The 27,093-nt window shown below is 51.4% G+C and overlaps 1 protein-coding gene across 3 annotated transcripts in view; it reads right to left on the bottom strand.

Annotated features, from left to right (window-relative positions):
* Nucleotides 1–4,805: 4,805 nt before the first annotated feature.
* The window catches only part of HTR2C (5-hydroxytryptamine receptor 2C), a 383,858-nt gene continuing 361,570 nt past the window's right edge, over nt 4,806–27,093 (bottom strand). For all 3 annotated transcript variants that reach the window (XM_075007547.1, XM_075007548.1, XM_075007549.1), the window contains 2 exons: nt 21,298–21,498; nt 4,806–8,276 (listed from right to left, as the gene is read on the bottom strand). In XM_075007547.1, coding sequence (XP_074863648.1) covers nt 7,444–8,276; nt 21,298–21,498 — 1,034 coding nt within the window. In that variant the 3' untranslated portion in view covers nt 4,806–7,443. The remainder of the gene's footprint in view (nt 8,277–21,297; nt 21,499–27,093) is intronic.

Genomic DNA, 27,093 nt, shown 5'->3' with positions numbered 1-27,093 from the left:
GGACCCAAGCGGCAATGACTGGCTGAGCTCGTTGGGAGAGGACTGTGAAGCAAGTGCCTTTTGTGTGTGGCTAATGCTGGTGTTCTCAGGTTGCTCCCCAGCACACGTTGCTTTCAAGCAACCAGCTCCACCGTCTGCCCATCCCTCACGACCACAGCACTGGCCACGAGCTGCCGCGGAGCTGTTGGGCTGGTGGAAATGATGCCGCCTGTATCAAACTCGCCCTAGGAACATGCACAGAACTAAAACAAGCTGCTGTGAGCCAGTGACCACCTGACGGTTTATAACAACATCAATATTAATTTCCGCATCTGTGCAGGGCCTGCTTTCCAGCAGGGGCTCACGTTGTTCGGCAGGGCGGGGATTTATTACGCCACTGATCTAAGCAATAACTAAGCCTCTCCTTTAACAGGCATTATGTTGGCAACATTTCTAAAGGTAAAGCAATTAATGAAGCCCGGGCAGAGGCTGGCTATGGACATTTCTCCTTCTGTCAGCTCCACTCAGCTGGAAGAAGCTGCTTAAGCTGGATTTACACCAGGCGTGAGATTGGCTGCAGGCCCTGAGTGAGAACAGGCACCGCATCCTCCTTTGAGTGTGCTGTGGGGAGCTGTGAATTAAAAAATGTCTCGTTCTCCCTCTGCTGTGGTCCTCCGTCTGCCTTCCACCTCTACCCCTGTGATGCTGGTGCGCCGCCTGCCAGCTGGGGCTGCTGGGGCTCAGGTTGACCTGTCTCACAACACTGGTAATCGCGCTCCCTTTCTCCAGCCGTTTTCACCAAATAGCCGTGTGACAGCACAAGGTGTCAAAGCCAGCAGTGAGTCCTGAGCGCCAGAAACAGCTTCCTGCCTTCCCCACTGCCTCAGCTGAGGCTCTCCAGGGGGCTGGCACCATTTTCTGGAGGGGGCAGGCCCGAGAACCATTGAACTAAACTGTAAATCTTGTGTATACCAGCAGCCCTGTCAGGTCAGGGGTGCTGCAGCACCTTCCCATGCACCTAATTCCAGCACCTCTGGGACCCCCCCCGGCTGGTCCCTGACACCCTGCATTCTCCTGGGCCCCACTAAACTCATAGAATCATAGGACACTAGGACTGGAAGGGACAGCGGGAGGCCGTCGAGTCCAGCCCCCTGGCCCAATGGCAGGACCAAGTACTGTCTAGTGCATCATCCAGTGATGCTGCATCTTTTCCTCCCCATGTCCTGGTCTAGCCCATCTGCTGAGCAGTGGCACAATTCCAGGGCCTTGCAGGGCAGCTTTTGGATGCTGAAGGAATCGGGGCTCAGTGTATATTGTACATTGCCGTTGCTTCCCTTGCCCACATACAGTAGTCCTGAGAAGAGACGCTCAGCTAACATGCAAGCAGTCCCTGCTTCCGAACCCTTGGCCCAGCACGCCTGGGCTGATCCCGGCACTCTGCACCCAGTGGTGAGTCACATACTGAGTAAACCTGCTTGCTGCTTGTTTCTCTACAACTCTCTGCTCACACAAGCCTTTCTTCCAGGCCTAAGCGCTCGCTCACATGGCAGGAAGCCATGAGGCTGACTACGTCAGAGTGCCACCTGATGCCACTGCCCACTCTGCTGGCTGAAGCGTTCCCTAGCGCCCATGCACCTAGTACAAGAGGCGAGTGTCCTGTCTAAATGTGTTCGTCATTCACTAGCATTGTCCCAGGCCTCAACCTGCTGACACCACAGCTAGTGAAGGCCCCAATTATGCTTTCATCTGTCACTGGTACCTTGCTCCCACTGTTGGACTTTCCTTGATCTATGTTACAAAAAGGTGCTTCTCCTCTGCTCTCATGCAACAACCACACACAACCCCTGCCCACCTCACAGCAGCCAGCGCTGCTGGTCCCAGTTGCTTTGAGGAGGTGGTTCAGAACTGTTTTAACTTTTCTTCAGCTTATCTGTTGAGTGGCTCTCTCCTGCCCTCTCCACCTCGCCACTCAGCTGCAGCTGGTCTGTGTCTCCCCAAAGCTGTGCCAGCGCTGGTATGAGCGTTTTTTCTGACCCCACTCTGTGACCCTGTGCTCATTGCAACACAGGCCCCTGGTTGTATAACACACCTGTGTCGCTACCTCCTCCTCCTGTCCCAGGGACGGTGCAGTGGGACACCTTACACATGTGCTTCAGAAGCGGGTTAGACTACACCGTGCTGTATCTGCTCCGGTGTCCCCCTGGGATTTCATCTTGCGATGCATTTGCAGATGCATGTTGTGTACAAGCAACTAGCTGCAGCAGCCCCCCGGGCCTGGGTGCAGTGTCCCCCAGAGCTCCCCTCTTGCCCATAGGCCCCCCCGTCACAAAGGAGACGAGCTGAGTCTGTGAGCTGGAGCTCTCGCCTTGTGAGCAAGATGGGAGCAGCAGCCAGGCATTCACTGGGACGGATCCCGACTTCTAGCACCACAGGACTGGTGTGTTCCTGAGGACGGGGGGTGGGGGGCGGGGGGGGCGTGTTTTATATTATTATACTGCTGTTTCTGGGCTGGGCTCCTATGGTGAGAGGCTCAAAAGGGCCCAAGAGAATTAGCCACCTCCCCAGAAGACAGCACAGGACTCCAGTGGGGCTCTTGGAGCCCCCATCCCATCCAGGGACAGGACGGGTGACTGGAGGGCTTCTGAACCTTGAAAGGCCGGACAGTTTCTGTAAAGGGCCCTCACGCCTGCTGGCCCCTCCCTGGCGGTACCCAGAGCCCCTGCCTCAGGCGAGGCACTAACAGGGTTTTAATTAGCGCCAGCAGAGGGAGCATTTGCTGCAGGTGACACAGAACTGTGGTTCCCACCAGCCCAAGGAGGGCAACGTCGCAGGACAGGCTGGACAGCTCCATGTAAGTGCTCAGCATGTGGGTGGCGAATTAGTGCCCATACCTGGATGTGCTGCCGCCCCAGCGCCGCTGCCATCACAATGGCTCATCTGAGGCCCTACTGCAGCCCCGTGTGGGCCACCACGTGATTGCTGTGCAGCCATCAGGTACTGTAGCGATACAGGAATCAATGGGGTGACGTCTGCCAGGAGGAGAAAACCGCCCCAGGCCTGGGGTGAGGGCGTCCGCAGCTGGCTGAAAACCTCACTTTTTTGCAAGTGTCGCACCATTGATTTGTGCTTAGCTTGTGATCCACCAGGCACCCCAGAACGTTCCGCAGCGACCCTCCTAGGCCGTCTCTTCCCGCTGTGCACACGTGCCGCTGAGTGCTCCGTCTCACGTGCACTGCCTGGCATTTGGCCTTATTGAATTTCATTCGCTTTACTTGAGCTCATTTCTCCAGGCTGATGCAATGAAAAATCTCTGTGACAAATGCTACGGTGACTGTGTAAGGTCGAGGTGGGCAGGCCGCCTGGCTGCCTTTTACTGTCTTCAGGCAGGAACTACAGTCAAAGGCAGTTCTGGGCATTTTACTCTGTAACTGGGGTTGTGGTGACCAGGTGCAGCCTGGCCAGGTGAAACTTTCCTGCCTGGGTGGCAACAGCCACTTGCATCTTCCCCATGGGAGTGTGACGGTTTTGGTTATAATTGTTTTTTAGCGGGACTAATTAATATAAAGTGTCCCTCGGGAGCTCTCACAGGGAGGTTATTTCTCTAAGCAAGGAGCTGCTTGTGAGGTAATGCCTTTTCTTCAGAAAACACTGGAGCTGAGTCACTGCTCCTCTCTCCCATGAATAACTAGTCCCCAAAGCATTAAAGAGCTAGAAACAAAGGGGAAGGCCACAAGAGTTCATAGGGGCACACAGTGCCCTGCTCTCTTCGTGGGATCTAGTCAGAGCATTTACTAACCTGGAGTAAGTGCAAAGACAGGTAGCAGATAATTCCTGGGGGCAGCTCACTGGCATGCAGACGTACTTGCCAGCTCATAGACTTTGGCGAATGTACCAGCCTGTGCTCATGTGGCTGTGATCACTCAAGGGAGAAACTGCACTTCCACCACCTGTCTATAGGGCCCCAGTGTGTGATAAGGCTCCTCCTAAGAAACTGGCAGCAGCTAAGGGCCAGAGCCCCATGGATGGGGGCAGTAAGGGCATTCCTGCAGCAACAGGCCTAGCCTCGTTTCTTGTATCAGTGGCCCAGCAGAACAGCACAGCTGGTGTGTGACCTGGACTTACTGGTTCCCATCCAGCTGATGCCCATGTCAAGCCTGTGGGCCGAAGGGTTCAACAGTCAACCCTGGCTCAGGACAGCGTAGCAGGCAAGGCCTCAGGAGCATGGTCCCCAGAGGCTTCTGAGCACTGATTGATTGGTGAAGCTGCTGTGCTTTGGCAGTGGCAGACGGGGCTCAAAGACAGCTTTGCACCACTCCCATATGCTTCAGAAAAGGCGCGGTGCTAAGGCCAGGGTGTTTATTCCCCGTTAAGGCAGCCAAGAAGCGGAGGTGGTGTTGTTACCTTACCAGAGCAAAGACCTAATGCGCTGTGCTTAGAAAGCAAACCCGACCTGAGCAGAGATATGGGGACTCTTTCCCAGCCCCACCCAGGCAGCCATGTCCACCACACACGGGGTTTCCCAAGCCGTACAGTAGTGAGTTGCTGTGACTCTGGTTGAGGCCAAGTCCCTCTTGGCAAAGGCACAAAGGCCTAAGCGCACTTTTTTGGCACCACCTAATGAGCTTGCACATCATTCACTTGTGGCAGAAGTGGTGGTTCATGTACCTCAAGGTTTCCTCCTGCTTGTTGTGCTATTGCATTTTTGGGACTGCGGGCAAATTGTCGGATGTCAGATACGGGGGCACAGCCATAAGGCAGCAACGCCAGAAAGCATCAAATACAGTCTGCCAACTTCAGGGCTTTTTTTGCATAAGGGTACATTTTAATTGGGTTTGGGGAGAGGGGAGAGGAAAACAAAGTGAATATATTCTTGTCAAAAGATCATGAAACGACCTAAATAAGAATTATTAAACCATCATATTTTCTTTAATAAATTAATAGCAGCATCACAAAACCCTGGGATGAGTGACCAGAGAGCAGTTGGGAAGGAAGAGCATTCAGCCATTCACCAAATGTTCCTGTCTGCTGACAGAGGGGGACCAGGGGGTCATAAGGCAGTCCTCTTGTATGTTATCTGACCAGGTAACGTACATCCAAATGGCTTCAGCTGCGTAGCAATGGTCACCAGAGGTACAAGTCTTAGGGTGAAAGTCTCACTTTGAAACAGTTATAAAAAGTTTTGTTGCACCTATGTTCAATTCTCAGTATTTACATCCAAATACAGGAGGTTCCCTCTGTCGCATAACTACTGTACTGCTATGAACAGGATGGCAGGATCCTAACCAAGGATGCTCCTTGCAGGTGGACTCTGCCAAACCCTAGGATGCCATGACATATGAACTATTTCTATATGTACGATAAGCTAGTATCACTCAACTTATTGCTAGGACTTTTAAAGTCTGTGGTTGCTTTTTAAAAAGACTAGAGAGAGGGAGATTTAGTTTTGTAAACGCTGTGCTGTGAATTCACCCTGCAAAAGTACTCAAGCAAAGAGAAAGCAGAGTTCACTCCCCTCCAGTACTTGCAGCATTGCAAACCTGAGCTACGGAAAAGGGCAGCCCCCAGAGGAGTGAGGCGGTGTCACAGGCCAGTCCCTCTTCTACCAGCGCCAAAGTCTTTGTAGCAATAGAGCTGAGCGTGGGAGTGAGCCAGAGCTCTGGAAGAGTCAGGCCAGTGCCCGTGCAGCTGCAGAATGCCTACTGCATGGATGCTTGCAGCCCCCCTGCAAAGCGAGAGCTAGACTCTGGCCCTGCGCCACTTTCCTTCCTCTCAGGGCCTTGGGCGTACTGACACTGGCACTGACAAGCCTGAGGGCAGAATCAGGCAATGGCTTTCGGAGGGATTCCACCCGAGTCCAACTGGAGTAATGCAGTGCTGGCTGGAGCTGTGGACTCCTGTCAGATACCAACTGCACTGTGCAATTAACCACATAACCCTCCCCTAAAACACTGGCTCTGGCTGCACTCGCCTTCCGCCCAGAAACCTGACCTGCTTAGAGCAGTACCAGTTCCCCTTAGTCAAATGCAACTCACCCTTGCTGTGCTCTAGCCTGGCTCTCCCGGGGGTTTCCCTAGACAGGCTGCCAGTCGGTCAGGTCGAAGGCACCTACTTCACAGCATGGTGTTACGTGTGTTAATTAGTTAATGGAGGGCTAGCTCTGGCATGAAGCGAAGCTCACCGCAAAGGGTGATGCATTAATTGCATCACTCCAGAGCCTCCCCAGAGTCCCAGCTCCTCGCCTACTTCCCTGCAGGTCCTGGGGCAGTCGTTTACTTCCATACTCTAATGCACCTGAGCTCCCAGTGCTGGGACAGTTCATTTGCTTTGTGGACACTCACAGCCCAAGGCATGACTGAGTGGCAGCCCAGCCTGGGGCAGCCCAGCATGCAGAGGGCAGTGCTGTCACCCCAGTCCTGTGCCATGGCTGATAAAACTAACGCCAGCGACCCTGGAAATGGGAGACTGGGAGAATGAGAGGCTAGAAAAGCTGAACCCAGAAGCTCTGATAAGCCAAAGCCCTGTTCCCAAGGTAAAGTAATGGTCTGAGCTCAATGACCTGCTTCTCAAAGCAAACAACAAGCCCCAGCAGGCAGGGAAGGGCTGCAGGCTGATTTAGGAGGTGTAAAGAACAGATTCTGCTTGCAGATCATCCCTGCACTCGTGTGGCACAAAAGCTCTGAACAGGGGCAGACGGTTGCTTCAGAACCAGACACTGAGCCAACTCCGGTCACCTGTCTCATGTGTGCCCCCATGGGAGCCCAGAAGCAGAGCAGAGCTGACAAAGAAAGGGCCCAGAGGGACTGCTGGTTTTAATCCAGGCTCTCTCAGTCTGAGACGGCTGGAGCACTGGAACAAATGGCCCTGACTGGCCTGGCCCCTAGCTTGGCAATGTGCACATGGGAGCAGGATGGGACTGCCCCTCAGCACTCGTGCAAATGAAATCAGAATGGAAAGCAGCTTTCCAATGTGAAAGGGAAGGCAGGCCCCTGGTGACCACACTGGCTAGCCACAGCTACGCTGCAATACTGCTGAGCTAATCCGAGGGACCTTCTGGGGAGATTCAGGGTTGCATGGCCCATGACATGGGTGAGGACTTGAAGCGTATCTTCACTATCAACTTAAAAAAGTTACCCTAACTGTGAATGAGCCAGTCTGGACTCCAGCAAACACCACCTGAGTAAGTATTCAGCACTTTTGCTCATACACTGGAAGAAAAGGTCAGCACTGTGTCCACGATGTAAGCAAAGTAAGTGATATTTTTGATCGAATGGCAACAGTAAGTGTAGAACTTGACCCGTCACTGTATGTTTTAGCTGTACGATTTAAAGTACTGGGCTGGAAAGATGAATTTTTTAAAAAAGCTTTGTTCAGGATGCAGTATTTACATTGTTCTCTGACTAACACATACATTTTCACACAGGGGTGTTTCAGCTGCAGAGACACTGAGCTGCGGTCGGGACTTGATTACACACAGCTGACCTTTTCGCTTACAACATTGCAACTGTTTATTGACAGCTCTGAAGTCCCCGGTTGCATTTCTAAGCCCTCCTCCATTTCATCCAGCTCCATGCTGTTGAGTTCATTGCCGTTTCGGTAGCTGTTTAAAGTCAGGTCTTTCCCATATGAAGCAGTGGAAGCAACATTCAAACACTGGTTTTGTCGCAGTGTCGATTTGTTACTGGTCTTGTACTGGCAGCGGATATAGCTGGCGAAAGCCCTGCGATAGGTTTTATTGAAGAGCGTGTACACCAGGGGGTTAATCCCAGAACACACGTAACCAACCCAAACAAACACCTCAAGGAGTTTGGCCAAGAGGTGCCCATCGCAGGCTCTCTTGCAGAGTATGGACATGACATTAGTGATGAAAAATGGACACCACATGATAAGAAACAAAAAGAAGACAATGCCCAGGACCTTGGAGGCGCGGCGCTCATTGTTGATCGACTGCATGGTCCCTTTCCGAAAGAGCACGGCTTCCTTATTTACTGGCGAGTTCAAGTGGGAGGCTGCCTCGTGGTTCTGGAGCATCGAGATGTTCTCGGTGTTGTTTTCTTTCTTGAGGCAGTTCATGCTGCTCCTTCGCTGCTTGGGCACCTCGCCGTACATGAACACCGTCGCTTGCTTCTGAAGCACCTGGACCGTCAGGCAGTAGGAGATCACCATGATAATGAGTGGGATAAAGAAAGCCACAAAGGACCCAAAAAGGATGAAGTTCTCATCATTCAGAGTGCAGGTCCCATTCACAAACACCCGCGTGTCATCCTGCAGGCCTATGACCGGCAGGGGCATGGATATCCCTAGAAAAGGGAGAGCGAAAGCAGTCTGTTAGTAAAGCATACAGGGACTCCGGAGAGTGCATGCACAGGATCTGTGTCTTACCCACACTGCATTTCCACCAGTGCCTAGGGCAGTTCCACAAGGTATCCCCAGGGGAAGAGCTATTGCAAAGCTCAGTCCCGCTAGGTGGCAGCAGCACCAACCTAGTGACAGGAAGACGGGTTGCCTTGAGCCGCCGCGCAGGCACAATACGGCCAGAACCCCCTCCCCGAGGCTGCCGTCTAACCTGTTACCAGGCTGCTATTGCTAACGTTCATTGTGACCCGCAGATGCTGCTGTGGCTAGTTACAACACAAGCGTGCTTTGCTCTGCACCGGCTGGCTGCCTCAGGCTCACGCTGGGCTGGGGAGACCTGCAGGTCGCCAGTGTAGGACGGACACTCTCCATTTCCCCGGTGGGACTGGGCCAAATACAGGAGAGCGCCAGGAGCAAATGCACGCGGCACACCTCTGAAACAATAGTGCAATGACTGCGACGGACACCCAGCCCTGCCCCTCGCGCCAGGCACAGCACACGCTATTTTCTGGTCTTAACCTGAGAGGTAGCTGTGCGTGCTCAGCCCCGCTGGGACCTCTCCAGGGCCTGGGGCTATGTGTACAGCTCACATGGCAATCACTGCACAGGCCATCTGGTCTGAACCCTTGGCATGAAGCAATCGCAATGTCTAACAAGGAGGTGTGTAAGTCTGATTCCAGCCCCTAGGACCCAGAATGCAAGAGGCTGCTGGGGCTGCATGAAGGCAGCCTGGGAGGCAGGCACTGAGAACAGAAAGCAGGGAGGTAACTGTGACCAGGGTCCCTCTTAATGTGCACCAAGGCATGTGCAGGTGTCCCCCACCAATGGACACACACGCTAGCGAAGCGCTCAGCTCACAGGGAGCAGTGCCCCGACCCCCGTGTTGCTGAAGGGGACAAGCAGGAGCCAGCCCTGTGTGGGCTGGGCTCAGAGCTGAAGTCCAAGGCACACAAGTAAGACCTTCCGCCGAGAGGGGAAGCCACATTAAAGGAATATGTTAACTTAATGACAAGGCTGCAGCTCCAACTTCCAGGGGAGCGGGTCTGAGTCCTGCACCACACACAGTGGCAGGTGCACTCATGCCCCACTGGGAGCGACACCTGGCAGCAGTGAGGAGCTCATCTGAACTGGCACAGGTTCTTTGTTCTCCCTCAGCTGGGACAGGCCACAGGGGACGTGGGCAGCACAGCCAGGAGTTGAACCCAGCTGAAAACATGTAGCTAGAGCTGCCCATGGACACAGATGTATACTTCACTCTTTCCTGGTCCCAGGGCTCTAGTCACTGTCCAAACACCCCCAAGCCCGCAAGTACCCCACGGCACAAGCACCCAGTTGAAAGGCGGTCACAGCAGTGACGCTGCCCAGCGATAGCTGACATCCCCAGGGACGCTGATAAAGCACGTGCGCCTGCCCTTCTCTCGGGCTGCTTCACCACCCGTGCTGCTCCTAGGGCTGTGCTTCGACCCCCGCCCCGCTCACCCCAGGCTTGTAATGCACTGTCTCGTCACTGGGGAAAACACTTGGCAATGCCCAGATCTTTGTCTAGAAATGACAAACCCACTGTCTTGTGTGTGGTCTTTAAAGGTCCCAAATCTCCTGCTAGATGCAGAAGGTACATGTGCAATCGAGTGTGGTGTTTGCTCCCTGCCTTTGCTAAGTGACTGCCATGGTCCTGCAGAATGTAACTGTCATCACCATGAGTTCGCTGGTGCTGGAACAGTTTTAGAGGGGGGGAGCTACGGGGTGGTAAGGTAAGGGCTTGGACAGAGATGGGGGAGAGTGCAGCAGGACCAGCAGCAGAACCCTCCGGCACTGACAGGATAATTTGCCCATTTTTAAGAAGAAGTTGGGCTGCTGCAAGAGGGCTTAAAAATGGGCCTGTCCCCTTAAAACCAGGACGACTGGTCACTTTAACCATGGCTATCCACAAGAGAGAGTATCTGGGGAAGAAGTTTGCAAGACTTCTCCTTCGGAAAGGTCGTTTCTCTGAAGCCTGGCTGGCTGGCACAGGCTGGGGCAGGCCGGCTGGCCTTTGGCATGTCTGAAAAGAGTATTTGTAACTTTCACAGCTAGGACAGTTAACTTACTCACACCGCCGATGCCTGACGCGAGTATTCTGCTCTGGAGGCATCGACCCAGAGTCCTGCTGCCTAGTAAAATGGGGCCATTTAACTTCTGTGGTGCAGCACAGAGGGGTGGTTGGCAGGAACCGTTTGCCAGTGGGGAAGGATGAAATCCCAGTGCTGACAAGGGCAAAGGAGAAGGCTGAGGAAGGGTGCCAGTGTCAGACCCAGACTTCACAGCTTGAGCTGTCTGGGGCCAGCAGTCCCACCCACGGCAGAGGCAAAAGGGGCAGTTGCCTCAGGGCTGGTGAGTCAAAATGGTCCGGTGCTCCCAGCAGCTGCCGCTGGTACCGCAGGAGCATCATTGCCCGGAGCCCCCGGCCCCCTAAATCAGCACTGGAGTGCTGCATGGCATGCTCCAGGCTGCTCCCCCCAGCCACTCCCAGGCCTCCTGAGGTCCTGCCCCTGGGGGGATGCTGAGCCAGCCCTCCCACAGCCCTTCCCCAGGTGACCCTTACCGGTGTAACACAGGGTGTTTAAGGTCACCTGCTTGCCCTGTGCTGCGCTCCATGACTTGCGTGTGACTCAAGTACGGCTGCCTTGATTTCATGGCTCACAGGCGCAGCCCTGTCAGTCCCTCTCTGCAAACACGACGAGCCCACTTCGCCCCTCCTACCTTGAAAGCGCCTGCCCAAGGCAAGCCACTAGTCTTTAAGGCACCACAGGGCTCCTGGAACGTACCAAGAGCGGGCGACCCACCACTTCCCTGGGCAGCTTGTTCCAGGGGCTCCTGACCATTGGAAATGCTCTGACTTCAGCTTCCAGCCACTCACTCTGCCTTCGCCTGCTGGATTAGAGCCCTTTGGTACCTGGTCTCCTTTGCCCAGACCACCAGCCACACGCTCCACCTCGCCTCTCAGTCTTCCTTCAATAGGGGAACCAGAGCAAGCGCTCAGACTTGCCCTGGCCCTCCTCTTCTGCACCCTGAAATCATTTGTGTGGCTCTGCTGCACCTTCCTCAGGTTTGCCATGTCCTTTTTCAGCTGTGGACCCTGGCTCTGGAGCAATCTCACCAGTGCCGCACAGGGTCTGGGCCAAGGGGGCAGCTGCCACTGGGCTTGGCCATTCAAACCCCCACTGCCGTTACAGCAGTGCTCAGAGTCCTGGGCCCATTACATCGCCAGAGGAGCACCATGCTGGGCATGCCGCACGGCTCCGAGGGCTGGCAGGTGGGGCCAGTGCCATGCTCCAGGCAGTGCGGAGGGCTGGCTGCTGTGGTCCAGCCCCCTTCAGCCTGAGGCCCCGCCCCCTTCAGCCTGAGGCCCCGCCCCTTCTAGAGGCACATGCCCCCCACATCTTGCCTGGGGCCTGTGCAAGCTGTTGGCCCCCACTGCACCAAAGTAAAATCACTTCCGCTTGTACTCTCTGTGCCCCTCTTTACGCAACCCGCCCACGGTCTCACCCTGGGAGCTCTTGCTCAGTTGCTTGTCCACGCCGACCCCATGATACTCCCTCTGAGTCCTGTGTCCCAGGCTACCCCTGTTCTGGAGGGGCGGCCGGCTTTCTTGTTCTGAGCTGTGGAACTTTGCTTTGGGCGACAAGACAAGACATTGCATTTGAGCACCCTCCCCCATTTGCCAATGATTCAGAATGCTCCGAAGGACTACCCCGCCCACATCACAATCTGCCTCCTCTTCGCCCGTCCTTGTATCTTCAGTTCTCAACTGCTGCTGGAAAGGTTGCATAGCGTCGGGGTCTGACCCCTGCAGCACCCACCGCACACGCCCCCATTCGATCAGGTTTCTTCACCAATGGCCATGTTTGGAAACCTGTACGTTAGCCAGTTCTTAACCCATTCAGCGTGTGCTCTCCTGAGACTCCCTCATGGCCGGAGATGGCAGATGAGTTGAAAAGCTTTCAGTTACGGCACACTCCAATCTAGAGGAGGGCACATACTCATGGACTTGCAGAAGAAAGCTTAGAAAAGCACAATAACCACAACAACTGCAGCATGGAGAACACGAGAGCTCTCCAAAGACAGACAGCAAAGAGCCCTTTGGAAGTTGATTAAAATATGCAAATATTTCTGCATAAATTCCTTGCTTAAATCAGAGCTGGCTGTCCTGGTTTTGAAGCTTAGCAGGGGGTGTTCCTTTTTCCCCATCTGTCTCACGCTCCAGTACTGTAGCAACTTTCCCCGTGCAGCAGCGGCAGCTCTTTTGACTCACTGATGCTGTGGATGTGAGTGGGCAGGCGGGAGTTTGCCATCAGACTCTGCGGTCTGATTGCACGTGGCCAGTCTCACCAAGTGGGGTATGCCGGGACAGAACAGCTGGGGTGCACTGGGCAGTGGATGAAGCAGCTCAGTGAAGGTAAGAAACACCCTGCACCCCAACCAGTGCTCCATTGTCCCCAGATAATCTCTTTTGGGAGTCTTTGTCCCTAAACAATGCTCCCTCCACCCTGTTACTCTCTGAGCCACGTGGTCCTCTCCTTGGGAGAGCCCCCCAGCTCCTGGGAGCCTTTGGGTGGTGGTGAAGCCAGCTAGCCTGACACTGCCAGGCATGGTTTGGACCTCACTCACCAGTGCCTGACTGGAGCTGCTACTTAGTCACAACCAGGGCATGCAACCAGAAGGAGGGCAGTTGGGTGGGCCGCTCCAGCCCCTGCTCTGTGGCATAATCCAGGACCACCCTTAAAACTGCTCTTCACTCAAGACTCAGTGTGTGGGTGGCCACACAACTCCCTCCTTCTCCTCTAGTCCCCCTTCCCCAGGCTGCAGGCCACTGCCCCTTTCCCACTGCTCAGCCTTGCCATCAGAGGGTCGTCTTCGGCCACCTCCCCATCCCTCCTCCACAGCAGGGCCAGCAGTACATCTATGGAACCTGTGTGCCTCGCACCCCAAACTGAGCTGTGACCACACAGCTTATGAGGGCAAGACCGGGACTTGTCCCCAGCCATCTGCAGGCCTTGCCCATCATTGACAGAGTAGAGCAGCCACAGGTGGTGGCCCCTCCCCATCCTGTGCAGCTGGGCCTGGCCACCCCTCCTGCAGGAGGTGCTGGGAGGAAGGTGGAAGAGTCAAACAGTGGGGCTGCCAGGGCACAGGAGGTGGTGAGGGAAGAGAGGAACTTGGCTGCAGAGGAGTGCGAAGCACCCAGGGGTGCGCCAGGAGTCAGCGCCTGTGGTAAATGCCCGGCTCTGGAGTGCTGGCAGGACTCAGCCCATGGCGGATCACAGAGGTCGTTCTCTCTGTGAAGCACAGCTCCGGAAATACGTTCTGGAGACTAGCGGGGGACGTTGATCTGAGCCCTTCGGACGTTACACAGATTCTCACGTCACTCCTGTGACTCAAAGCGCTTACATAGTTTTCGGTTTCGTATTCACGGGGCGACAACTGAAGAGAGACTTGTTAATGACTCATGAGCCACTCACAGACAGAGCCTACTCCAAACACCAGGGTGGAGTAACGTCCTGGGAACACATTTAGATTTCCCATCTGCCACCCTACCCCTTAGGCACATCTCTGCCAGTTTTCCCTTGTCACATGTCCTCTGCTGTTTGCTAACTTAGGGCTCAAGTCTGCAAACAGATTCATGTGTGTGCACATCCCAGAGCAGTAACTAGGATTCTGCAACAAGAAGTCTTGTGGCACCTTATCGACTAACAGATATTTTGGAGCATAAGCTTTCGTGGGCAAAGACCCGCTCCATCAGATGCATGAGTGGTGGGGGCGGGTTTCAGAGGGGTATTTAAAGAGTGGGGTCCCAGTAAGAGGGAGGGCCAGAGCTGACTAGGTCTATTCAGCAAGGTGAAAATGGCCCAGTGTCAACAGTACTTATCAAAAGAGGAATAAACAAGTCAGATGAGACAGGGCGATGTGAGCCTTTGTCAGAGTCTAATGGGGAGATGCATCTGATGAAGTGAGTCTGGGCTCACGAAAGCTCATGCTCAAAACTTTTCTGTTAGTCTATGAGGTGCCACGGGACCCTTCGTTGCTGTTACAGATCCAGACTAACACGGCTACCCCTCTGATAATGGGGAGATATTAGCACCCAGGGCAGAGAAGCTGCCTTTGTAAGCTGCGAGCCACTCCCAGTCTCTATTTAATCCATGGTTAATGGAGTCAAATTTGCGAACAAATTGCAGCTCAGAGATTTCTCTCTCCATTTGATTTTTGAAATTTCTTTGTTTCAGGACTGTCGCCCTTAAATCTGCCACTGTGTCCAGGGAGACTGAGGTGTTCTCCCACAGGTAATGTACATTACTGTTTCTGTCTGATTTACGTCCCTTTATTCTTTTATGGAGAGACTGTCCACTTTGGCCAGTGTAAATTGCAGTGGGGCATTGGATTCTGCAGAGCTTGAAGGGTCCATGTGAGCTGTTTCCATGATCCAGCTATCACTACCACAACTAGCCCCCTGCAGAGAGAGTCATGCAATGCTCATAGAAACCCCTCCGGGGGTAAACCCAAAGCAAATCCAAGTGCCATGAACTTTAAAAGCATGAAACATGAAGAGATGAAGGGCAAATAGATCCCACTCCACTCGCCTGCCTTTTACTTTAATGTGTAATCTGCTCTTCCGCACTTGTAAACTCCTAGTGGCCTTTCCCTCCGGGAGGCCACTTTCCAACAGCATTATGCAGGCTGAGCTCTACTCCAGGAGTGACCCTGCTGAGATCAATAGGGCTTTGATGTGCTGCCCAGAGGCCGCAAGTGGACCTCACCGAAACCAGTTGCAGGGCAAGGTTCTACTCTGCGTGAGCAGGTGGGGTGGGGTGTACTGAGTGGGGAGAGGGGAGAATGGTGAGGGCAGCCAACTTCAGCAGAGACACTGAATGCACCCGGTCTCCGTGAATATGCTCAGTACAAGCTAAGCATCAAATGGGGGGATGCAGGGGGAGACGTGACCCTGCATTGCCCCAGATGGAAGGCTCAAGCCGGCAGCACAGACAGTTTTACAAACCGTGGAAATTTGCGTAAGGTGAGATAAGCAGGTACTTTCATCTGTTCCTTTAGCTGTGAATTGTCATATTGCCATACATAACTCCTAGTGGTAACTAAGATGCAGCAAAGAGACAAGCCTCAGAGGGGGAGTTGTATTAGTCTCTAGCTGCAAAAATAACAAGCAGTCCTGTGGCATCCTGAAGACTAGAAGATTTATTTGGACACAAGCTTTCGTGGGTAAGTTTCTGTCCAAATAAACCCGTAGCCTTTGACGTGCCACACGACTCCTCATCGCTTTAGCACTGCAACAGTTAAATGTGAGTCAGAAATCCCTTTAAAGGTGAATGGTGTATTGCAGAAATGAACAGGCTGCCCATCTAAGCCCAAAAGTACAACACAGCTGGCATGAATCAGGGAGGCCGACCCTCTTTTAAAATAGCATGTTCCACCATCGCCATTACTTGAGTATGCCTGTGACTGTGTTTTGTTTTTCTTTACCTGTTTGTTCTGTTTTCAAATGACAGAAGAGTTTCATGGCAAGGAATCATCTTGGAACGGCAAAAAGCCATGATGTTCACAATTAATGTTACATCAACAAGCCACACGGCGCTCTGTGGCTCATTAAGACGTAATGTCAGGATGCTAAAGAGAAGTCACAGCTGCTACCTGCTAAGCAGAACATGTGCATGAGACACCAATTACTTTGTTCTCATGCAATGCAAGGGACCTCAGTTGTCCTTACGGCAGTCTGAAATGGTGTGGAGCAAACAGGCAAGTTGAGCGACTGCCAGTCAGACAAGCTGTGTGTACAGCTTCTCCTGCAACTGGAACAAAGGATGGATAAAAAAGAGCACCGAGTCTCAACTGGAACAGAGGAAGTGGGGGACTTGTTGCTGATATTACCATGCTGGGTCCGTGAAGCTAGAGAAACAGAAAAATTTATGCCTACCAACAAGCCGGACCTTCTTCCACGGCAAGAAGGCCTAGTGCCCAAGGTCTGCTACAGCTCTTACAGCAGCAGGAGAAGCTAGAAAAGACTCCTGCTCTAACTTCCTCTGGGGGCTGAGACTCTGGGAGCCACAACTGACCTCCCAGGTCTGCCACTGTCCACTGCAAATGAGGAACTTGAATGAAGTGAAGAACAGGGACGGTGGGAGAACTCCCAGAAATCCACACTGCTGGGGGTCTTGGTCACTCTCACGGACAGCTCTGTGGGCTCCAAGGATTAAGGTAACAAATAAGAAACCGTGTTTCTGCACTCAGTCAGTCTGAGCCAGCACAAAGTCCAAGAGAGGCAGGGCACATGAGCTTGGACTGGAAGGACCTGGTCAAACATAAAATAAAACTGCAGATGTGAAAGTCTGTAGTACACCGAAGTCTGGGATCCTAACGTTGGCTCAAATCCCCAAGTCCTCAAATCCTCAAATCCCCCAGTCCTTCCAAGAAGAAAACTCTATTGCCCTCTCCAGGGACCACAAAGATCAGGCTCATGATTCTGAGGCTCGAAAAGTGCAATGTGTTCTTTCAGCTGCACGTAAATCCAGGTCGGGATGCCAGTAGAGAACTGCTTTTGGCGTTTGTGTTTGTATTCCCCCGACCTCCAACAACGGGAGAACATCACGATTTCTGCCCCTTGCTTATTCTAGGTAAGCCTGCAAGTGAGAGGCTTCTCCCTACTCAAATCAGCTGGAAAGGCACAGCACTGCTCTGGCATACAGCCCTGGGGGAGAGCAGGCAGCTGGCACACCTGCCCCACCACTGACGAGCATTGTCATCGTGGGTGAGCAATTAATCTCTTCAGGCCGCCGTTTCTCCGTGTGCAGAATGGGGACACTTCCAACTTTCGCCAGTTCCGCAAATAAAAGGGGCTTTATCAGTACCTGATACTGTCGTCAGAAAACAACAGCCATAAAATCCATACTCTGGTCTTCAGCTCACTCAGAATTCTGGCTGACCTCCCCAGCACCGCCTCAGAGGTGCTCTACTAAGGTTGGCCATATTTATGTTCTGTTTATACCATGCCACCCTCACATCTCTAGATGCTTTTGCTAGACCAAAGCTAGAACCACATAAGAAATTATTCTGACAGTAACAAAAAGACAACCCCTACTAGGAGCCTGTTCTCCTCTCTCAAGTGACTGGATTTTTATATTGGGTACGGAGGCCGTTTGATGTGTCCAGTGTATCTATTGGCCCCAGATATTGTGCCAAGGGGGCCACGTGAAGTGGCTAATGAAAGCTAATGATGACCGGAATCTACGCGTGCTACTTGTCTGTGTGTATGACGTATGTAGGTAAAAACAAAAAGCAGTCAAGTAGCACTTTAAAGACTAGCAAAACAGTTTATTAGGTGAGCTTTCGTGGGATTGAGTCTGTTCTGGTCTGGCTACGGTCTGAAGAAGTGGGTCTGTCCCACAAAAGCTCACCTAATAAACTATTTTGCTAGTCTTTAAAGTGCTACCTGACTGCTTTTTGTTTTGATAGTGTATAGACTAGCACGGCTTCCTCTCTGTTACTATTCAATATGTAGGTAAAGTTACAGATTTTTAGCTCTGTAGCTGTGTTAGCAAATGTCTGAGTGCTAAGCGTCACAATGGGAGGTGTGAACTCAGCCCCAGCCAGGATGAATGGACTATGAACAAAGGCTCAGACAGCCGAATCCACATCCCAGCTGCTTAGGACTTGTCAATGGAATGCAGCCCACTGGTCAGCTGACCTGAGCTGAGACAAAGGAACAAGCAATTTCAGAAATGTGAGACTGTCTGCTGGGATTCATCCAATGGCAGTTTGCCACAACAGCCCACCTGAGTCAGGTGGGGGCAGACCCTCAAGGGACTATGGGAAGAAGAAAGGGCTTTGTCCCTGAACCGGAGGAACACAAGAGAAGGAAAAAGGATGGTGTGGACTTAGCTGTGTCCATCTTGGATCTTTTTGGTCAGCCAGGGTCCATGTCCATCATGTGGACCCCAGAGGGCCGGATCTACAGTGCTCCACTAACAGAAACTATGTAACCTGAAATGAACTTTCAGAGACTTTCAAGAATCATCAATAACTGAAACTGATGCCTGTAAAGTATCACTTTAACAATTCTTCTCTCTAACCTTGTTCTTTCTTTTTAACTAATAAACCCTTAGCTATTGGAGCTAAAGGATTGGTGAGCGTGTTGTTTTGGGTAAGATCCAAGTATATACTGACCAGGAACTGGGGCTGGGCCCTTTGGGGCCCGAAAGAATCTGTGTGGTGTTGGGTGAAACAGGTTTAAGAACCGCTCACCTGAATTTGGGGGTTGATGGTCTAGGCTGGTAGAGCAGCTGAGAAGTTTGTGGATTTGCCTGTGTGGCTTCTGGCTGGCCAGTGGGGCTGGCAGAGGTGCTATGGTGTCTGGTTGGATTTGCCTTAGTGAGAAGGAAATCCCAGCCTGGGGCTGTAAGTAGCCCTGTTTTTAAGCAAAGGTGTCCTGGATTGATTTCTCTAGCTGTGCCCAGAAACCTCATCCTGTCACACCCTCTCTCCTATGCTCACCACAAGAGATCCTGAGAATTCAGCTATGTACAAGGTGGGTGCGGGATGTGAATTCCTGGGCTGATGGCATGCCCTATGCCCATCCCTTGGACATAAAGTGACAGCTGCTGTCAAGTGCAGTCTCGGCTGAGCTCAGCTCCTGCACAGGGAGAAAGGAAAGATTTTCCAGATCCACCAGGACCCAGCCAATGCCTAGAGTGACTCCCAAAACTAAGGGGCAGCCAGTGCAGCTCTGGTATTGCCCTCACGGTAGTCTCCGAGCCCCACCTAGGTTGTAACTCGATGCACACTGAGGCAGCAGAGGTAATGCACAAACATAGTGTTTTAGAGACACCTCACTGAGTGACGCTTCCTCTCTGGTACCACCTTGCTCCAGTGGCAGGGTGGGGAGTGGGGCAGCATCTGGACAAGGAGGGCTAGTCTTCACCCATTTCCTGCCTCCTTGCCCACTCCTTGCTCCAGGCTCTGTCATGTCACCTCACTCGCTCCCGTGTGCTTGGGCTCGAGATCTGGTTAGCCTGCTTAGTGTGGGAGAGGTCCCAGCTCCCTGCGGGGGCATGCCATCCAAGCCACAGCCCAGCCTTCAGCATACAGGCCATACACCTTCTGCATCAGCTGAACTTCCTGAGCCACCTTCAAGTGAAGTCCCTTCCACACAACCGGTAATGCCCCGAACAAGACAGCTCTGTTCCCTACTGCTTGCAGAAATCAAAGCAAAAGGTTTTTTTGTACAACCATCCAATTCCATCCGTGGGTATGCATGTGACTAGTTCTCTTTGAAGGACTAGCAAACACACAAACCATGGGCTTTTAATACGTTCTTGGTACATTCATAACTTGGACAGCATATTTCCCACTGTTTGTAAATTTTAACTTTTTATCTAAGCTCTCACAATCCTTTCCTCTAGTAACCAAAACCCCTTTTTACACTGGGTATTTATATAGTTAGTGCTCTTGCAACTGAAAAGTTCTTTGCTCTTCAGTTGAACTTACTGTGCAAAGGGAAAATAAACTCAATAATAGAATGTGTGTGATCTTCCTCCTGCTTTTCACCCCAACTTTAACATTATAGTCCAGGCATCTTGGGATGGGCCCCCTCCAAATTAATGAAGAGCCTCCAGAAGTATGTTATAATAAATAAGATGTGGTAATGGATAATGGGCAGTTTACAACCCAATTTTCTTGTGTACCCAAAAAGCAATGCATTATTGACAATGATTTCTGTGCAAAACACTGAAAGATGTTTTAAACTCATGTGGAAGTGCTTATTAGAAAGGTGCTCTTCATAATGTTTGATTTAGAAATCCCCTTAACTTCTCAGCCGTGTACACTAACACACCATAAAAGACACCCCATAAGAAATGAGGTAAAATAAGATACAGGAAAGCGTACACTTCTCGGGAAAGTAATTTTTCCCTCCAGAAAAGAACTGCTTTGTCTCACAGGCTGTTAAAGGCAGCAAAGTTTGGGGAGTTAGACTATGAATGAAAATGATCAGCATTCCACCAACTACAAAGGGAGGAGAGAGGGGCCAGCTCTTCCCCCAGCACAGAGTGGGAACTTATAATTCCTTTCTGTACAATGCGGTTGTAATCTTTGATGGATTAAATAATTCCATTTGAGCCTGTTTGACAATTTGGAATCATTATCATAAATTCAAACACACAACATGGTTGTCTGTCACTTTCTGCTGACCTGCAGCTGGTAGTTACGTGGTGGCCCCTCAAGCACTGCAGACAGACCTCATTGTATTCAGCCCCGTGAGGGGTACCTGGTAAGTGACACTTTGGAGGAGTTCAACAATGGAGAGATGAATTGTATTTTTCTTGCAGCACGTGGCTTAAAGCCCAAGTGCAAAGATGACCATGGAACGGAGCAGAGCAGAGCAAACCGTCATAAGCCCCACTCCTGCCACAGTTTCCGCTTTCTTACAAAACGCCGAAACATTTTCCTATTTCTCCCTCAAACTAACCCCACTACACTTGGAATTTCAACTCCTGCCACTAGGCACTCTCCTGGCCATTACTTCCTCCTTATTGTACCCCAGCTTTTCTCTCCTTGAAATGAGCCCTCTCTTTGTAGCGGGCTGCTTTACATTCAAGTTCTCCTCTAACGGCCTTTCCCTTCCCCATTGCCTTTGTTTCCACAGCAGTTTTGTAGCCCCTTTTGTTTGTGTTGTATCTGTGTCTGGTGCCTATTAGCACACTGCTGGTAGGTACAGCGTAGTGATCCTTGGCCATCAAAAGCAGTGGTGTTCTCAGAGAGTATTGCTTCACATGGTCACTAGCTAATCAGAACAGAAGAGTTCTACTTCCCCTTAATTGCATTTACTCAGGCAGCCCAGTAAATATGCAAAAAAGCCCAACTGAAAAGAGTTTTAATGACATTAGTTACTCCATGAGACACAGTTGACATGTCAGCCATATTGCTTACCTATCGAGATGGTCCAAACAGCAGCAATTTTCATAATGGCCTTGGTGCGGGAATTGAAGCGACTGTGCTCAATGGGGTTGCGTATTGCTACATACCGATCAAGAGAGATGGCGCAGAGATGCATGATAGATGCAGTTGAAAAGAGCACATCTAGGGAAATCCAGATGGGACACAATTGTTTAGGCAAAGGCCAAGCGTGACCTGAAACACAGAAAAGAAAAACGAAAGGAAAAGGAGAAGAAAAGGATTCGGGAAGTTAGGTCACCGTTGACAATCAAATCAGTCTGGCATTTTAAGCCAATGACATACTTTTAAGGGGCACCTGCCTGTTGATGGCAGGGAAACCACCTCCAGCATCTACAGCTATTCAGGCCATAGCTCAAGACGTTCAGCAAATCTCAGCGCCTCCCGCGTATATACATTCTGTGACTTGTGTTACTGCTCACACAACACAACAGAACCCTGACCGTGCTGAACTCGGGAGGCAGAAACACCTTCAGGCCCAGCTTCGTTGTCTCACCCAGGTGCTCACAAAACCAGGGCTGTACATTGCACTGCACTATGTTACTTGCTGTACCTCAGGCCATGGGGACTTGCACCAGCATGTATTTGCTCCCAGCTTTCTCTTCAAAGAGGTAGATTTTCCATCTGACGACTGGTACTCGTACTGAATTCTGTGTTAAACATTTGTTCGAGCTGGGGGGTGGCCATAGCTGCATACTACTTCCCTGCCTCCCAGCAGGGCGTTTGCCAAGGGGGTTGAGCACACAGTGTTATGAGTCACAAAAGTGAATACACGAACAACCTCAACTGAGCAGAGAGGCTCATCTGACCGCTGCTGGCACTCAGCTAACAGGAGTGTCTATGTTTATTAATCAGGTCACTAAGTGGTGAAGTACAGCCTGAGAATAAAATTGCCCCAGAAAGATCCTCAGGGGGCATCGCTATTTAAATTAAATCTGGGCGAAAATTGATTTTTGTATGACACTCTGCCTGCATTAATGCCCAGAATGGATTGTAACAGGTCAATAACACGCCCTGCCAACTTCCGTTCTACCATCTCACCTATCAAAACAATTTAATCAATACCGTCTACGGCAGCTGCAAACACAAGAAGCTCCCTAAGATTTGAATAATACAATATTGCTCCATCAGCAGCAAGCTGGTTGTTATTCAGAACACTGATATTTCTGGCAATTTGAACACCCGTCTGTTCTATAGCTCAGCCAGAAAGTATTAACTATATCAGCCCTAGAATCATTGATTCAGTAAGACCCATGCTACATCCCACCTCTCCCCTGACCCCCCAGCCTCTCGTTATTAGAAAACCAGGAAGGATGGTCAGAACCTCACTAAGGTTATTTTTCAATGGGTAACCAAGCGGTAGAGAGCCCTGAGTTTCCTTACGTGAAATGGAATCTGAAATGAATTGAACCAAAATCAGATGATTTAAAATTGGCAAAGTGAAGCTCAAGAATAAATTAGCAAGAGAAGAGGTCGAGGGAAAAGGGCACATTAGCCCCATCCCGCGAGTGGGAGACACAAAGGAGGGATTTGCTGGGGAGCTGGCCAAAACCCACCCAGAAAGGCTCCAGCTCTGGAAGAGAGCTAAGCATGTGTTGAATTTTGAGCACAGCTCCACTGGGGTAAATGAAATTACTCCTATGCTAAAAGCTAAGCATAAGCAGAGTCCCACATCAGATCCTAAATAGGTGACTGAGCTGGAGCAGACTATAGGGACTGTGACTCCAAGCCTATCCTCCTCCTTGCTGGCTACCAACTCAGTGAACATAACGTTACATGGACTTGGGGTACCATCCACTGGGAACTAAGCTAGACCAAAGGCTCTGACTGATAGAAACACTCCTGTCCTGCTGGAGACTGCCCCTGCCTTGCACAGCTCAGTGTATGTCTGTTTCCGTCCCCAGGGAGACATCCCTCCAGGAGACCAACAGCAGGGGGTGCTCCAACAGCAGAAAGTAAACCCTTTTCTTTTCCCCTTCTGGGGTGTGTCTGCGCTTCACTGGGGATCAGAGGCCTCTGTTCATTCCCAAGGCCCGGGAACACCTTAGCTGCACAACAGGATGTTGCACTGCTCAGATAGGCCACTCCAAGTCCTGCTCAGTTGCATCAAGTCAGCTGATCTGTTTTTCAAACACGCAGGAAGCGGTGGATAATTAGCCTCAAGGAGTGACCACTCGGGCTGCAGGGCAGTGGTGCAGTGGCTGGGCTCAGCTGAGTTGGGCTGCAGCGCTGCAAAAATTGTAAAAGGAAGAAAGGTGAGCAGTAAAATACACACCCTTGATTTCAGAAGAGCAGACTTCGACTCCCTGAGAGAACTGATGGGCAGGATCCCTTGGGAAACATAAAAGGGGAAAGGAGTTCAGGAGAACTGGCAGTATTTTAGAGAGGTCTTATTAAAGGCACAGGAACAAAGCATCCTGATGTACAGTAAGAAAAGCACACATGGTAGACAACCAGCTTGGCTTAACAGGGAAATCCTTGGTGAGCTCAGACTCAAAAGGGATGCAAATAAGAAGCGGAAACTTGGACAGATGACTAAGGAACAGTATAAGTACATGGAGAATGCTGGGGAGTAATCAGGAAAGTGAAAGCACAATTGTAATTGCAGCTGGCAAGGAATGTGAAGCGCAACAAGAAGGGTTTCTACAGACATGTTAACAATAAGAGGGTGGTCAGGGAGGGTGTGGGGCCATTATGGGATGAGGGAGGGAACTTGATGACAGAGGATGCGGGAAAGGTTGAAGCACTCAATGCTTTTTTTGCCTCAGTCTTCACAGACAAAGTCAGCTCCCCAACTACAGCACTAGGCAATACAGTATGGGAAGGAGGGGGGCAGGCCTTGGTGGGAAAGGAACAGGTTAAGACCTCCTTAGAAAAGCTAGTGGCACACAGATCCATGGGTCTGTATTTAAGGCATCCAAGGGTACTGAGGGATTTGGCAGATGTCATTGCAGAGCCTTTGGCCATTATCTTTGAAAACTGGTGGAGATCGGGAGAGGTCCCAGAAGACTGGAAAAAGGCAAATGTAGTGCCCATCTTTAAAAAAAAAAAAAGGAAAGGACAATCCAGGGAACTACAGACCAGTCAGCCTTACCTCGGTCCCTGGAAAAATCATGGAGGGAATCCTCAAGGAATCTATTTTGGAGCACTTGGAAGAGGGGAAAGTGATCAAGAGTAGTCAACATGGATTCACCGAGGGCAAGTCTTGCCTGACCAATCTGATTAGCTTCTACAATGAGGCAACTGGCTCTGTGGACATGGGGAAGTCAATGGATCTGATACACCTTGACTTTAGCAAAGCTTTGATACAGTCACCCGTAACACTCTTGTCCATAAGTTAAGGAAATATGGGTTGGATACATGGACTGTAAGATGGATAGAAATCTGGCTTGATGATGGGCCCAGCGGGTAGTGGTCAATGGCTCATTATCTGGTTGGCAGTCGGTTTCAAGTGGAGTGCCCCAAGGATCCATTCTAGGGCCAGTACTGTTCAACATCTTTATTAATGACCTGGATGAGGGGGATGCATAGCACCCTCAGCAAATTTGCAGATGACACTAAGCTAGAGGGACAGGCAGATAAGTTGGAGGGTAGGGATAGGGTCCAGAGTGATGTCAACAAATTGGAGGATTGGGAGAAAAGAAATCTGATGAGGTTCAACAAGGAGAAGTGCAAAGTCCTGCACTTGGGATGGAAGAATCCCAAGCACTGTTACAGGCTGGGGACTGACTGGCTAACTAGCAGTGCAGCAGAAAAGGACTTGGGGATTATAGTGAATGAAACACTAGATATGAATCAGCTGCATGCCCTTGTAGCCAAAAAGGCACACTGGGGTGCATTAGGAGGAGCATTTCCAGCCGATCTAGAGAAGATGTTATTTCCCTCTACTCAGCACTGCTGAGGCCACATCTGGAGAACTCCGTCCAGTTCTGGGCCCCCCCAGTATAGAAAGGATGTGGACTCACTGGAGTGGGTTCAGCAGAGGGCAATGAAAATGATTAAAGGGCTGGAGCACGTGACCTATGAGAAGAGGCTGGGAAGTTTGGGCTTATATAGTTTGCAGAAGAGAAGAATGAGGGGTGATTTGAGAGCAGGCTGCTACTTCCTGAAAGGGGGCTCTAAAAAGGATGGAGAGAGGCTGTCCTCAGTGGTAACAAAAGGCAGAATAAGGAGCAATGGTCTGAAGTTACAGAGTGGGAGGTGTAGGTTGAATATTAGGAAACACTTTTTCATCAGGCGGGTGGTGAAGTGCTGGAATGTGTTACCTGGAGAGGTGGTGGAATCTCCATCCCTAGAGGTTTTAAGTCCCAGCTTGAAAAAGTCATGGCTGTAATGATTTAGTTGGGGTTGATCCTGCTTTAGGCAGGGGGCTGGACTAGATGACCTCCTGAGGTCCCTTCCAGCCCTATGATTCTCTGATTCTATGTTGAGGTTCAGGCTGAAGCTCAGTTCTGTCTCCCTGCCAAAGGGGTGGGTCCCAAAGCCTGGGCTGCACCCCACATGTCTACATCAGTGTTTAGCCCAGCAGCACACCCCCATGGGCATAGGCCATGCAGCAGATCCTTTGATTCTGTAGTCATCCCCTGAAAACCCCTCTGATGGGACCTGCGGTGACAGACCTCGCTGGTGAAGCAGGTCTTGTTTCAGGGGCCCGTGCAATAGAAAACCACACAAAAGGGAACATGACTGATGTATGACCAGTTTCCAGGAGGCTTAAGTACCTTTGCCCTGGATCAGATGGGCATGTGGGATACTGCTGTGACCCACCTGTGATCGCGTTCCAAGCATCAGTGGAGTGTGGTTCAGATTCGCTGGGTCTCTAACAGTCATATTGGGAAGACAAATTAGCCCTGGGAGGCTCAAGAGGTGGACTGCACAATGCTACCAGGAAGGAGAGACGTCGACCCCTTTGTGTGGTACAGCAGCTCACTGTAAGCCCCAGGCCCTTGCCAGCAGCTGCCAGGCCAAGCTAAAGGAGGCACAGATAATCCCTTGGCAGGTCTTTTCATAGCCATGTCTAGGAGATGCCTTTTTCATATGGACTCAAGGGACATGTAGGGAAGGGAAGAATTATTATTATCACATCTATTACATTGTGCCAAGGAACCTCAGGGCTGCTTGGTGCAAGGTGCTGCAGGCACAAAGAGACAGCCCCTGCTCCAGAGAACTTCTGAGCTCAGACGAGACCACAGACTGATACAGGCAGGCTGATGGGAAAGCACCAGCGAACAGAGACCCCACTGAGCAGCAGGAGAAGCAGTGAGGTCGGCATACCAGCAATCAGGAACCACTTGAAAGTGGCAGCGTGCTGAGGGACGGAGAGGGGCTGGTGAATGTGTGTCAGATGGATGAACTTTGCCCCAGGAGGCTAAGCATTACGGGTGGCAAAAAGGACAGCAGTTGTTGGTCGGCAGAGCTGCAGGCCGGCAAGCAGCATTGCTGGTAGCTCTGTGGCAGCAGAAAGCCAGGCCTGGGCCTGGCACCCCAGCGCTTTGTTTCAGAAAGCTGAGAAGAGGCTTGGCACAGAGGTGCTGTCTGGGTAAATCCGCAGGCTGCCCTCAAGACAAGGTGGTCACCAAAGTCTTTCCAAAAGCTAGTCCTTCCCATCTTTCTGCAGGCCTGTACACAGGGTGTGTGTGCGCATGGGTGTGTGTGCAAAGGGTGTGAATGCCCCCCCGAACAAGTCTGGTTTCTCTCCCCTCCGCTCTGCTGTGCTGTGCGGGGGAAACCTGCAGGGCATGATGGGAGAATCCAAAGCACCCCAGGGGCTTC

The sequence above is a fragment of the Carettochelys insculpta genome, chromosome 13 (genome assembly GCF_033958435.1).
Source record: "Carettochelys insculpta isolate YL-2023 chromosome 13, ASM3395843v1, whole genome shotgun sequence".
NCBI lineage: Eukaryota > Metazoa > Chordata > Testudines > Carettochelyidae > Carettochelys > Carettochelys insculpta.
This window is presented reverse-complemented; position numbering and strand designations above follow the sequence as displayed.